This window comes from Brachypodium distachyon, chromosome 3, assembly GCF_000005505.3.
Source record: "Brachypodium distachyon strain Bd21 chromosome 3, Brachypodium_distachyon_v3.0, whole genome shotgun sequence".
Classification (NCBI taxonomy): Eukaryota; Viridiplantae; Streptophyta; class Magnoliopsida; order Poales; family Poaceae; genus Brachypodium; species Brachypodium distachyon.
The window spans coordinates 44,723,348-44,738,245 of NC_016133.3; the positions used below are offsets into that span (position 1 = coordinate 44,723,348).

Consider the following 14,898-nt stretch of genomic DNA (forward strand, 5'->3'; position numbering starts at 1 on the left):
TGTGCTCATTTAAGAACCGGATCTGTCTTCCTCACTCAAGATCTAAAAACTGAAAATTGGACTCGCCCATTTAAGAACATCTCCAACGGATGATGTATGATAGTGCAGTTGGAATTTAGGACGGGGCATCACTTTTGCAATTTTTCGCGTCCTAAAAATAGGAGAGCCATTCCATATGATATAAAATAGTGCACTAGTAGAATTTCAGATGATCTAAAGTAGGTCACCACATATGGCAACATTTCGCACTTTGCAAATTCTCAGACATGTGATAAACATATGAATCTAGATATTTAACAAATAATCACACAAACATATGAATCACATATAATTCTCCCCAAATTATGCTTCGTTCCCCTACCTCAAAGCGCTAGCAACCACACCTATCGATTCGATCCATCGAATCCACCCCACCCAAACCCAAAATTCCCCCCAAATTATGCCCAGTACCCCCATATCCTAGACCCCGATGAGCCCCTCACTGCCAGACCGAAGAGGAGCTGGTCTCCTACTACCTCCGCCGCCGCGTGCTGGGACGGCCTCCGGATCGACACCATCGCCGAGGTCAACCTCTATAGCCTTTATCCCTGGGACCCGCGCTCCCTTTCTCTCCCAGATCCGTATCCGCGACTCACAGTGGTACTTCTTTCCCGCCTCGACTGCAAGGTGCCCGGGGCCGGGGCAAGCTCGACACGGCGGCGGCGGTGGAGGTCGAGGGTGGGGCGCTGGCAGCGAAGGGGCCGGTGGAGACGGGAGGGGTCGGGGGAGTGGCGGTGCCGCCGTCCATGGCCGGGAATCATCGGCTGCAGGTGACATGGAAGAAGGGCGGTTGGCTTTCCCACGTGAGTGCCCTATCCACTGCTCCAAATATACATCACTCGGCTTATTTTTTGGGGCATGACCTAAATTTTTTGGGCACGCTCCATAGATATACATCATTTGTTGGAGTGACGTTTTTTGTTGTCTATTCCCTATAAAACGGTTTCTATGACGGAAGCAATATTATGCATCATCTGTTGGAAATGTTACAGACCTCGGGAACAACACCTGACCTAGACTAAAAATTGCACCGTCATATCCAAACCTTCGGATGATCAACACCAACCGTTCCCATCTCGTTCGGTATCTCTCTTGCGCGCCCGTGTCTGTCGCTAGCCGTCGGATCGACCATTTGACTGCCCGGATATGGCTTCGCGCGACCCATCGGTCGCGCCCGCGCGTCGCGGGATTCCACTCAAATGTGAGCCAGGTCGGTCCCTGGAAAACCGGCCGAAAAAAGAAACACTAGCAACGACGCACGACATCGGTGAAATTGCTTCACGTACGACGTTTCACGTCAGATCATTGTACGACGTTTGTTCTTTCCCTCTGTCTACTCCCAGGCTTCGGGCCCATCCAAATACAAACCCGAAATACTTAGTGTCCCATAAGAATTTCTCCACAACTCCTCTCCCGATAACCTTTTACGCCTCTTCCTCTTCCCTCCTCTTGTTGATATGCAAATCAATCGTAATCTGTAGCACTGCATGTAAGTCGGATCGAAATGGCAAATATATGTGACTGAAAGATGTTCTGAATTCTCATTCAATTAGTAGCTCTGATTGGAGGGGGGAAACTGAAGAAATGGTGCCATTCTTTGCCTAACAATTATGAACTACAGTACTGTAATTCTTGCCGAATACTTGGTTTACAACCGATAGCTCCATGAGCTACTGAATTTTCAGAGAACAATTCAACAAGCTTTGCATACATACACATTATGAAAGCATGTAGAGCCACTGTATCAAAAGCAGAGCTAATAAACAACATGTATGTTCTACTTTGCAAGTCAGATTTCTTGCCCTTGAGATTCTCCTTAGATTCGGATGAGCACATCAGGATGACTAGCGATGCAGTATTGGTTGTACGCGTGGTCACCCGCGGCCGACCAAAGACAAGGACGGGATGGTCGTGATGGCAGCGGCGACCATCGAGGATTAGGACGGCATGGTTACGACAAGATGACTTCGAGGATGAAAACTGGATGGTTACGGCAGCGATGGCGGTGAGGAAAGACGACGACAACATGGTTGTGATAGGGGCAGCGACCAAAGATGAGGATGGAGATCCATGATGTTGTCGAAAAACCAGCAGCGGCATCAATCCAGAGCCGGGTCGCAGCCTTGCAGGCACGAGAAAGAAGACGATGAACGGTTGTGACCGATTGGTTTTGGGCTTGCCTGGGTCTGGATTTTGGGTAAACAAAGGCGACCAAGGGAGAAAAAAGATTAACAGCCAGCTCGAAGCAGAGTCGTACATGCGTCGGATGGAGAAATTGTCGCACGCATAGCACGGCCGTTTTGAGGCAATCCGACGGGGAAGGAAGGCGCGGCCGTTCACAGTGTCTCAACAGCCGGCCGGCCCCCTCTCTCTCTTAAAAAAAAACAGCCGGCCGGCCCATGACCCCGCACGACTGAAAGGAAACCTGTGCAAGCGCAAGTCCACTTCTTCTCCACGCCCGATTTGACCCCTGCACACGCCACACTCTTTGCGCTGTCACCTACCTGTCTCAGGCTGTGTCGCATTCGATCTCTCTCCCCTATGGCGGATCCCGGCGAGGCCGCGACACCCGCCGCCGCGGGCTCCTCCCCGTGGGACGACATCCCCGACGACTTCTTCCTCTCCATCTCCTCCCCTTCCCCTCCGCCAGCCCCCGCTCCCATCCGCTCCACCTCCCCTTCCCCTCCACCGGGGAACGTCCGCTCAACCTCAGCATCATCCCTCCCCGCTGTCTCCGCCTCCGCCTCATTCTCCGGCTCCGTCCACCGCGCGGCTTCCCCTCAGTCCATCCACCCCAGCCACTCCCTCCCGGCCTTCTCGGCCGCTTCTCACGCCGCGGCAACCGACGTCTGGCCCCCGCCCCCGGGCCCGCACCATGCCAACTCCCTCCCGGAGTTCGCCGCTTCCGCCTCCGCGTCCGGCGTCCATTGTCCGCCCCCTCGCGCCGCCGTGCGGAAGGGCCGCCCACCCCCGCTGGAGCTGCGTCCGCGGCCTCTGAGGGAGTCGCAGTCTGGCACCGCCCTCCGCGCGCTCGCCTGCTGCGCCTCCACTCACCTCTGGGCGGCGGGCGAGGCTGGCGTCAGGGTTTGGGACCTCGCGGACGCCTTCCGATCGTCCCCTTGTCAGCAGCGGTGGGGGGACGAAGCGAGCGCGCCGTTCCAAGAGTCGTGCAGGACGCCGCCGGTGCTCTGCCTCGTGGCTGACCCCTGCCGCAGTGTGGTGTGGAGCGGACATGCCAATGGCCGGATCATGGGTTGGGGTGCTGATCCTGGTCCGGAGGCAGGAGAGTGCATTGGGTGGGATGCGCACTGTGCGCCTGTATTCGCGTTAGCCATCTCTCCGTATGGTAATTCTCATCGGCCCTATTTTTGTATGCACAATTTTGACTTACAGGCATGCAACACAGCCGATTGTCGTGGTTAAGGACATTTTTGTTTACATTACCATCATTTGCAAACAAGTGGCTCCATACCAAAGTTCTAAATAGCACGCTTTAGCGGCGCTATGGGACCACTATACCGTTTCAAGCAGTGTGCCTCTAACTGTAAAACTTACAAGTAGCGTGCTATAGCTCCGCTTTAGCACCAATTTTCAGGCTGCCGCTGAATTGCTCAGCCCGCTTTTTAAAACTTTGCTCCATACATGTACTTCATCTAGATATACATTCTACAGAGCATCCTGTGCAAGATTAGAAAAAAACAGTTTCTGCTGCCTATCAGCAGAGATGCATAATTTATTAATTTGTCAACAAAGAACTGACCCTGAATTGCTTAGTTTCTATCTAGAATATAATGTCTATGGTGCTCATCAATGAAGTAGTTAACTCAAATATGTTGAATGAAACAGCTGTCTGACTTTAAAGCTCAGTCTGAACAATGCAATGGATCATCCGAAATCAATTATCTGTACCTAACTTTCTAAGCATCTGGGCACCAAATCCGTCCATGTAGACAAAAGGAAGGTAGTAACATCTACCTTATTAGTTAATTGCATCTGTTTGTCCAGATTACAAAACTGCACTTGGAGTATATGTCGAGTCAAGCAGACAAGTATTTTTACCCTATTGTGTGCAAGCCTTCGTTGGCCTAGATGCTTGGTATTAAACTAACTTATCAGACAACTTACATGTCAGTCGCCAACTCGCCATGTCACTCCTACCGTGCGTTGCAACCTCACACATTCCTGTGTTCCCAGTCTGTCAAACACCTTGCGTGCACCATTGTTGGGTATGTACGTATGGTGATGAACGCCTGTCCCTCCACGGTGATGAGCTGCTAGAACACACACCTTGCACCTTGGAGATGCCTGGTGACTGCTCTGGTAACTAAACTTGGTGCATCACGTATACTGTCAGTTTGTTGCGCTTTATGCTGCATGAGGCCTCCGCAAGGTTAACCGTCATTGGACCTACGGCTAGTGCGATCGACCAAGCGGTGTTTGTACCGAACCCAGCACCGTGCCAGCTTGTACATTGCAAAGCCAGCTGGGCTGGTAAGGAAAGTTATTATAAGTGACATGAACATGAGGATGGTGGAGGCCTCCTCGTTGTGCACCTTGTGGTTGCCTAGTAGAGAGCGTCAGAACAGCGTTGAGCTACCTTTCCTGCCAGATGAGCTCGTCGAGGAGCGCCTTGAACACTTTCGGGAAGTCCTTCGTGATCACAATAGCCAGAACCCATTGCTCACGCTGCCCTAGTTGAACAGCACGCTCACAACGTCTATGTAGGCACGCTTCCGTCTTCCACTCAACATTGGATCTAAGCTGTTCCCTAGTAGCACCCATAAATTTGGCCCGAATTTGGCTACCTAGGCTGTTCCTCTATAACTCCAGTGAGCTAATTTGGTGCGAATTTGATGTTCTTATCCAAATCCGGTAATGATGGTCGCCACCAAAATTCTCTAAAATATGCCCTGATCAGTAAGCTTTTCCCAAATTAAGTTGGACCATAACATCCCCAAGCCCCAAGCATCACATATATTTCTCCTGTACTCTGTTACAGAAAGGGTTCAGCGCCCAACCAATGCCCACAAATCTGCTCTGTTTTGGAATGGATGAGCTGAAGGCCTGACTCGAAGAAGAGGAGTGCGAGTGGGAGGGAGACAGAGAGCTATGCATGGATGCGTGGCGCTGTTGAAGACACAACAATCTTCGGAAGTTGGGCCCATGTCGTGGCGGTGGCCAGTCTAACAGAAACATGGAGGGCATGACGAGGAGCAAGCATAGGCAGAGCATGTCTAGTGCGTGCTAGGTCTGATTTGCGCTGTTGTTGGGGGATGCTGCCATGACACCATCGCCACTGCCCGCCATGATCAACCCCTTCATCCCCCTGTAGCCATGTTGAATAGGGTGACGGTTGGACGGCCTGATTTGTGAGTGGGAGAGGATTTTGTGAACCAGGTTGGCCTGGTGCAAAGTGCAAGATTAAAAATTGTCTGCCAGATTTGAACATAGGCGGTGCAAATCGAAATATCGGTAACCATACATAATCCAAAACGCCTTTTACTCATTAGAATATTATATTTTCTGAAAACAACAGCTTAGTAACTCTTGTAATCTCATAAGCCCTCTTGAGTTTCCCTCTGTGGTCTTCAAATTTTTGTTTGAGGGGGTGGTGTAATTCATTAAATTTGTTATCATTTGATTTAGCCCTGGGTTAACTTTTCACAGTAACTGCAATATTGCCTGTGATTCTGAGCCAAATGGACTTGTATTGTGTTTGCTGTAGTTTTCGTGAAGACATGCAAACAGTGCACTCACCAAACAAGATAATTTACACCATGTCCAGCACATTAGTTTTCGTACTATATTCACAAAATTGTTTTCACACAGCAAACTAGCTTCCTTGGAGCTTAAAGAGAACATTCTTTTGCTCAGAAGGGCCTGGCAACATGTTGGTAGCAGTGGGCACTTAACTACTTATGCACACCAACTTCGAAGGCTCGTGCTCTAGTATCAGCATCTTAAGGACCATCAGTTGTGTAGAGATTTTAATATTTGGTTGACAAAGAATGAACACTTGTGAAGACATGGTTCCATTCTGCTTTCCCCAAATTGATAGAAGATAGAGTCCTGAATTATTATTTTTTGTCACGATGCTAAGAGAACTACCATATCCATTTTAATGCAACCAAATGTCTGTATAGTTTTGAATCTATAAGAAAGCTAAAAAACATGCAATTATTAGATCTGCCACATGAGCTGCACAAAGGTGCAAAAAAAATTTAGTCACTTATCATCTAATGGGCCAAAGGGTCACCTTAGTTTACCTATTCATTTTGAAAATATTGATGCAATAGGGTGTTGTCATGTTGAAACGCAATTATCTGACATGAAATTTGTCGTTCATGTAGCCATATTTAAGACGCCGACTTACTGTGTTACCTTTTTGTACCATTCTTCTATACAGTTAATTGTATTTTGTGCAGTTGAACTCATCTTGTTGAGCGAACTGCAGTCAGAATCTTACAATGCTGATTTTCTTTGAATGAACCTAGGTGATTTGTGGTCTGGATCTGAAGGGGGAATAATCAAAGTATGGTATGGAGAAGCAATTGATAAGTCTCTTGCTTTACAGAGAGAAGAGAAGTGTAAGACCTCCTTATTAGTTGAAAGATCATTCATTGACCTTTGGACCATGGTCAGCGATGGAGGGGCCTGTCCCTTGCCTGCTGTTGATGTAAAACTTCTATTGTCTGACAATTCTAGATCAAAAGTATGGAGTGCTGGTTACCTCTCATTTGCACTCTGGTACATTTCGTGTGTCCATTTATCTGTTAATGTTGCTTTCGGCTGACTATCCAGCTGTCCATATACTTGTGCTTACTCTTATCTCTTTTTCCACATAGGGATTCTCGCACTAAGGAGCTCCTGAAAGTGGTAAATGTGGATGGCCAAGTTGATACACGTTTCGATGTCTTATCTGCTCAGAGTCAATATGGCTATGAAACGAAACAAAACCTTTTCTCATCTCCAAGGAAAGAGAAAGCTCGCAGTCCTGTTAATTTTTTCCAGAGATCACGAAATGCTTTGATGGGAGCAGCTGATGCAGTTCGTCGAGTTGCTGCTAAAGCGGGATTTGGAGATGATACTCGACGAATAGAAGCGTTAGCAATGTCAACGGATGGGATGATCTGGGCAGGATCTGCAAATGGCTCTCTTGCTCAATGGGATGGTAGCGGTAATCGTTTGCAAGAGTTCCAGCATCATTTATCTTCTGTTCAAAGTATTTTGAACTTTGGAACAAGATTGTGGGTGGGGTACATGGATGGCAACATCCAGCTCTTGGACCTGGATGGCAACTTGCTGGGAGGATGGATTGCACATAGCAGTCCAATTCTGTGTATGGCCATTGGAAGTTCATATATCTTCACATTGGCTGGTCATGGGGGAATCCGTGGATGGAATTTGTCATCTCCAGGGCCTACCGACAGCATTTTGTGTTCTGAATTGGTTGAGAGAGAAACATCATACAAAAACTTAGAATATATGAAAGTGTTAGTGTGTTCTTGGAATGTTGGGCAAGAAAAAGCATCTCATGAGTCACTAAGAGCTTGGTTGAAACTCCCAACAGCAGAGGTTGGGGTACTAGTAGTTGGATTGCAAGAGGTAGAGATGGGTGCTGGCTTTCTTGCAATGTCCGCAGCTAAAGAGACGGTAAGAATGATGGGTTCATTTTTTTCTCACTTATTACATCACTGTTGTTGCGCATAATCATCTGCTCTCATGATATATGATGCTAACTTTTTAGGGCCAGACCAAATTCTAGAAACTTGTAAGAACTGGACGGACGACATTTTGTGGTTGGCTGATTAGTTGGAGTTTTCTGTGGCTATGAATGTGTTGCCTCATTGTGCAATCTCCTGAGCTTGAATATAGATTTACCCACAATCATGTTTAACAAGCTGCTATTCTATATAAAATTGGCTTATTTTTTACTAGAATTATATAAATGCCCTGTACTGCAAGGCCACTGCAAAGACATGGTTTGTTAAAATATTCGAGAATGTTGATAAACATAAATATTTCTTAAAAATGTGATATGCTGTTTTTTCTAGTTTTAATCCTGATATAATTTCTGCTGGCTTTAGGTAGGTCTTGAGGGAAGCCCAAATGGTGAGTGGTGGTTAGATGCAATCGGGCAGATCTTGAAAGGCCACTCTTTTGAGCGTGTTGGTTCAAGGCAGATGGCTGGGTTACTTACTGGTGTATGGTAATCTGTTTAGGACTAATTTTTTGCTGTAGCTTTATCCTCATTTTTTGGTATAAATTATTGAGTTTCTTGTTTCGCCAGGGTTAGAGCAAATCTTAAGCAGTTCATTGGTGATATTGAAAATGCAACCGTAGCATGTGGACTAGGGCGAGCTATTGGCAACAAGGTACTTTTGTTGTTTCACTGATATATTGTTTCTTATTCATATTAGATAGCATGTTCATCTTGTTTATGAGTTATGCAAATGCAATCTGGTTTTATTTCAGCTAAACATTCAAAGCACCAGATTCGTTGGCCATTTATTTTAAAGTGTGTTTGATTTAAGGCAAATGTTCTTTGCTGGCTGCTTTATATGCCCCAACTCCTGTCTTCTGCAAGTGCAGTACTTTGTTGTAGAGATTACTCTAGCTTTGAATTATTGTGCCCCAAAGCCACGTTGAACCTGCTCAACAGGATCATGTAGAGGTCCGTAATGAAAGCTTCTTCTTGAATCGTTGATGAAGAGTAAGGTGCCACCGTAAAGGCAGCTGCAAGTCACCAGCTTGCCGTTCACCATCGGCACGCTTAACCCTTTGTCGGGAACAACTTGGTGTCAATGCGCCATGCCACCTCCTCAATTACGAAGTTATGTCTCGATCCCTAGTCCACAAGCACCACCAGCTTGGCCGCCCCCGATGTGGATTCGGACTTGCATCATCTTGGAAATGTGCATGCCAGTTAGCACATTCATTTAGATCTTTGGCACCTCTTCACTGTCCTCCTGGTCAATCTGCATTATTAGTCGTGGAGTTGCAGTAATAGTCATTTTACTTGGTCGCGTGGTCACTTTAGTCCCTATACTCAAGAATTGCAGGTTCTAACCATTGTACTTGTCCAATGATCTCACTTTAGTCCCTGATGATGCCAACACACGATTTCAACGCCACGCGGATGATCAACCAGCCAAAGTGGACGAAGAGAGGGTGCGGGAGGGCTCCCATCTGTTCCGCTATGCATAATCTGCCCTTCATTTTACCATCTGTTTTTATCAAATAACACCCCAGGCTGAACCCTTTGAATGATATGAAGCCTAGAAAAAATTCCCCACCCCTCCAAATCCCTAATTTTTGCGATCCCCTTTCACATTGCATTTGGAGTGAGATAAATAAAGATGGTGAACTGACCGTATTGGGACGGCTGGTCGTCTTTTGGTTGTCGGGTTGGAGCCATTGCGCGAGCAACTTCGTGGCCAGCGGCGTCGCGACCCACAGCGTCTCTGGCAGCTGATCGCCGACAATGACGACAACCACCTCGACATCGCCTTCTGTCGCCTTTCCTTCTCTACTCTGCCTCGGAGATATCGCTTTGATGAAGGACAGGGCAAAGGGGGGCACGGAGTATGTGAGTGTGGAAAAAGGGAAGGAGGGGGTAAGTAAAAAATGTTCACCTTCCCGTGCCTCTCTTCGTCAGCGCTGGTAAGTTGACTGCCCACGTGGCGTTGAAATCGTGTGCTAGCATGATTACGGAGTAAAGTGAGCTCATTAGACAAGTATGATGATTAGAAGCTGGAATTCTCGAGTATAGTGACCACACGTCCAAGTAAAGGGACTTATATTGCATTTTACTCTTAGTTGTGCCCCCCTTGGGCAGCGGTTGTGGTTTCTGCCACCTCCTGGTGCAACATCAAATTACCCAACTTGGAAGCAGGGTCCCTTTCGGTGACTGTTACTGACCACACATGATAAAGCACGTACCACCTCATATCTATATAACCTATAAAGTTGATCCCCACTAACTGCAATTAATGTTTGCAAACTTGACATGCAAAGTGTCCACATCATCATCCACATCATGCACATCATGGGCATTGAAAGGCTCCACATCACCATCCACATCATGTGTTTGTACATTAGGAATCCATTTTGGTGGTCCATTCGAATTTAATATTTTGATACCTAAGTTTTTTCATCTTCACGTTGCATATAAATATTTTACCAAACACACATATTTTCATGATATGTATGCCATTTTTTCTAAGATCTACAAATATTCAGGTTGACGAAACTTCACTTTTCGGTTTTTTCGAAATTGTTAATGTTCATGCACATCAAAATTAAACCTATTGTTTTGTTGCATAGATGCTATGAATGATAAAATCGTTTTGTCCTACAATATTCATATTTATTTTACATTAAATCATATTATTATCATTTGTTTCTAAAATCATATTCAGACGTGCACATAGAATTTTCCGCGGCAACGCGCGGGGAATCACCTAGTTATAATAATAGATGAGGCGGCCCTTGTAACAAACAGAATCCATCTGTACTTCTAACAGATGGAATTACTACAGATATAATTGTAAGATATCTGATGTAAACTAGAGTGCAATCCAGTTATATCTGAAGCAAGCAAAGCTACTGCCGTGTTGCCGAATGCCGACGTATCCCACCTCGACCTGGCTGTGCAAATCGCCCATGTCTCCTGGTTGGACATGGTTGCGTTGGTGCATCTGTTATGTGGTGCTGAACATGGCACAATTCTGCTTAAGTATTCATGTAATTTAGTTTTGGGGGAATGTAGACTTTAGAAGCAGTACTGTGGATGGATTTTGTTTCAGCTTAGTTTACAGTATTTTTAATGTATTGCATTATCTCAGGGAGCAGTGGGATTGAGGATGAGAATACATGATAGAAGCATTTGCTTTATAAATTGTCATTTTGCTGCTCATGCGGAAGCTGTGATCCGACGGAATGAAGACTTTGACCATGTCTTTAGAACAATGACCTTTGCTACCCATTCAAATGGATTATTGACAACAACAGGTATTGTTCAATCTTATCCCATTAATGTTCCCATGTCTTAATAGCATTCAAATTTGTATGTCTGTCCAGTTTTGCTAATCAGAATCAAGAGTCGTGTGAATAAATGTAAAACTTCTTAATCTTACACACTATTACTCAACTTGTTTTGATGGTGCAGTTTCTAGTTCTGCTGGTCAGCTTCTTCGAGCAAATGTATGCTACTGGCTCATCTTCATTTTATTTTTGCAGTGGATATTTCTAGATCCATATTCTGAGATTGTTGATATACTAAAAATCTTGTTATTTAGGGATCAAGAATGCCAGAGTTGTCAGATACGGACATGGTTGTCTTTCTTGGTGACTTTAATTACCGTCTGCATGATATTTGCTATGATATGGCGATGGGCTTGGTTTCCCGGAGACACTTTGACTGTCTGAGGGAGAATGACCAGTTGCGAGCAGAAATGAGATCTGGGAGAGTCTTCCAGGGATTTCGTGAAGGAGATTTCAAATTCCCACCTACTTACAAATTTGAGAAACAAACAGCTGGCTTATCAGGTATACTGGTATAGTGACCCTGATGGATTAGTTACATTAGTGTATACTGACCACTGTAACCATTTTCCTTATGGTGCCATAGTGATCCTTATGAGTTGCTAGTATTACTGAACTCCTGATTCCTACAACAGTTGTTTGAAGAACCTTCTTTTTTATTTGACATGTAGGCTATGACTCTAGTGAGAAGAGACGCATTCCTGCTTGGTGTGACAGAATTCTATACCGTGATAGCCGAGCTAGTTCGGGAACCGAGTGTTCTTTGGATTGTCCGGTGGTGTGTTCAATATCACTGTAAGTTATTTGTTGTTTGATTACCTCATGAGATATACAATATTAATAAAAATCTTGTGGCACTTAAATATTTTATATTTTCAGGTACGACTCTTGCATGGAAGCTACAGACAGTGATCACAAACCTGTAAAATGCTTGTTCAATTTGGATGTTGCACATATTGACAAACAGACAATGAGGCAAGAATATGGGGAGATAATGTGTTCAAATAAGAAAGTGTTGCACTTGCTTCAGGGGCGAGAAGCATTACTGGAAGCAAATATCAGCACTAATGACATCGTTCTTCAAGATCAAAGCCCTTCTGTTTTGAAACTGCAAAAGACACAGCATTCTACAAAAGACACAGCATGTTTTGAGATTATTGGCCAATCACGGAATTCTTCTGGTACACATGTTACTGGTTTCCCTACTTGGCTAAAGGTGGGTTAATGCTTTGTCCGACTCCCCATATGTTATTCATTTCATTTTGAACAGTTTTATAAACTTTGTATAAACGATCTCCTCAGATCTTGGTAGACATATAACTGTAGAGAAGTGATAATTTGCCTCAGCACTGAAAGAAACATGTCTCCAACACAGGTATCCCCGGCAGTTGGTGTAATTTGCCCTGGACAAACGGTAGAGGTAATTTTGCAGCATGGAGGCCTGCGTGGAGCCTCAGGGAATAGTTTTTCTGAAGCTAACCAAGAAAAGGCAGCAACGTTATCGGTGAAAATAACTGGACCATATTCCACAGTTGCCAAAGTGTACGAAATACGTGTACGGCACCAGAATTGCAGGAGCACATTTCCTTCCAAGGAGTTATAACTTTGGTGATCGATTCTTTTTATTGAGTGTGATTGACTTGTGTGGTTAGTTTTTAGGTTGATCAAAGTGTGCATAAAAAATGTGTATTGTACATGCAAATATCCTTCCTTGTGCTTTTTTAGTACTGGAGAAAGAACCGAGGCTTTGTACTATCTCAACGTTCCGATGTTTTTTAGAGAGAATTAGTGAAATCATGTACAACACACATCAGCTCAGTTTTTACCATGGGTTGTGACGTGCTTTGTAAAACTGCATGTTTACGTGATGGCAGATAAATGTCTATCCTTAATTTTGATTCTAAAGTTGGAGACATGCGTGATAATGTTTTTCCTTAATTTTGATTCTAAGGTTGGAGACAGCGTGTGTGTTGTGCTCTGTTTTTAGAATGAATTTCATTTTTGACCTCCAAGTTTCATTTTTTTTTCGACTTTTCATTTTTTTATTCCATTTGATGACCGTTCTGGCACTAATTACCCCATTAAGCTTTTGATCCGAATCCCCATCTTAGTCTTTACATGGCTATGCCTATCTCAACTCATCTTATTCGGAAAGAGTTGAAACTCCGAAGAAAACAGTACCACACATGTGTGACATGCATGCTCGGAATGGGAAGGATCGAGAAACACCTACATGCGCTTCTATTCGTGATTTGGAGAGAAAAGAGAATGCCTTGTTTTGTCTGCTCCCAAAATCAGTGGGCGAGCCAGCGAGCTGCCCTATCTCTGTAGGAAGAGAACTGGTGGCGACTGGTGAGGGTGCGAGCTGATCAATCCGGCGACACTTTGTTTATCACAGCAGGTTTAATTAGCCATTTCATTTCATATACTCCGTATTGGTTTCTTCATTTATTTGCGGTACGTGGAGTCGTGGAGTATCTTCAGAACCTGGCACAGCAGTGCTACATCCACAAAGATCTTAAGTCAGCAAATATTCTACTTGACGATGATTTCCGAGCAAAAGTGTCCGACTTTGGGCCCCTTAAACCTGCACCGGACAGGAAATTCTCTGTGCCAACCGGACTCGCTGTGGCTTGCGTCCGTACAGGCACCATCGCCGCCGGGGAAGGTCCTCGAGGACACAGTGCTCACAGTGGAAGCTGCTGCACGTTGAGCAAGCAGAAGACGGTGAGGATGGTGAGGATTCACAGGGTGCCAGAACGGAGGGAATTTGAGCCAAAGCTTAAATGGGTCATCAGTGGCATAACTTTTGCTAAATGAGGTCAAAAGACAGAAATTCCACTAAATTGGATCGACACTGTCAAAAAAAATGAAACTTGGGGATCAAAAATGAAATTCACTCTTGTTTTTAAGAAGGGTATGTATACAACTGGCACATGCTTTCATATGTTAGCAGACAGCATAGGCAATTCAAAGGCGCACATGGCTATGGTTTACCAAAGGACTAACAAAATCAGGGTGAAATGACAGAAAATAAGTCAGTTGTGTGTTGTATAGTTAAATGCTCATGAATAAAACAAACAAGACTACTCGATATAATTAGACCAGAAATCATCATTACATATTACTAGTTAGGTACACACGCTTCGCCGCGCCATCGACAAAAACAGAAGTGATCAGACGGAAATTCTTCTCTTCCTCTCATGAAATCCACTTCATATTTTGAAATCCATGGCCAACAAGCACACAGGTCAAAAGGGCGACACCTGGATTCCCCAAAACTTTCCTTTTTTTGAGTTTTTCCGCTTGAAGTCATCTTTGGGACTCTTCCCCGCGATCTTTAAAATCAGTCTTGGGGGACATATATCAGTAAACTCCGGATACTTCCAAACATAAGGAGTTTATTTCCATGTACATTTAATCCTACTCCGTACACAATAAAGTGTAAAAAGCGACAATTAATGCATATCTATTGACATTTCAGATCTCAAACATGAGATTCTTTGAATATTAATCACAGATATTTCACCTTTTTAGATCATATAAAATTGCGATCACCAATTATTACTTTTCACTTGAAAAGCAAGCAATAAATTTGGTACTGTACGAATTCTTATTAGACTTTTCAAGTTGACCAAGATTACATTGTCTATATATTTTGTAGCTATGAATTCTGTATGTTTTGGATCCACGAACCAAGAGCACAAAACAACCATATGAATCCAGATTTTCCATACATGGATGCATATTTTTCCAACAAAAATATATTATAAGCACACCGTCCGAAAGAAATTCAAAACACAATATCTTGAC

The 14,898-nt window shown here is 44.6% G+C and overlaps 1 protein-coding gene across 3 annotated transcripts; it reads left to right on the forward strand.

Annotated features, from left to right (window-relative positions):
• Positions 1–231: 231 nt before the first annotated feature.
• LOC100839321 (type II inositol polyphosphate 5-phosphatase 15) lies at positions 232–12,998 on the forward strand. 3 transcript variants are annotated; one of them, XM_024461736.1, is made up of 12 exons: positions 232–564; positions 667–842; positions 6,534–6,786; positions 6,885–7,692; positions 8,127–8,248; positions 8,330–8,414; positions 10,887–11,052; positions 11,210–11,244; positions 11,340–11,589; positions 11,757–11,880; positions 11,965–12,301; positions 12,461–12,990. In XM_024461736.1, the coding sequence occupies exons 1-12, from the start codon at positions 470–472 to the stop codon at positions 12,686–12,688; spliced, it is 2,679 nt and encodes an 892-aa protein (XP_024317504.1). In that variant the 5' UTR covers positions 232–469; the 3' UTR covers positions 12,689–12,990. The 3 variants fall into 3 exon arrangements, with proteins under 3 accessions (XP_024317504.1, XP_014756321.1, XP_003574972.2); XM_014900835.2 differs by having other exon boundaries at positions 232–842; XM_003574924.4 differs by lacking the exons at positions 232–564; positions 667–842 and adding an exon at positions 2,494–3,385 and having other exon boundaries at positions 12,461–12,998.
• Positions 12,999–14,898: the final 1,900 nt, after the last annotated feature.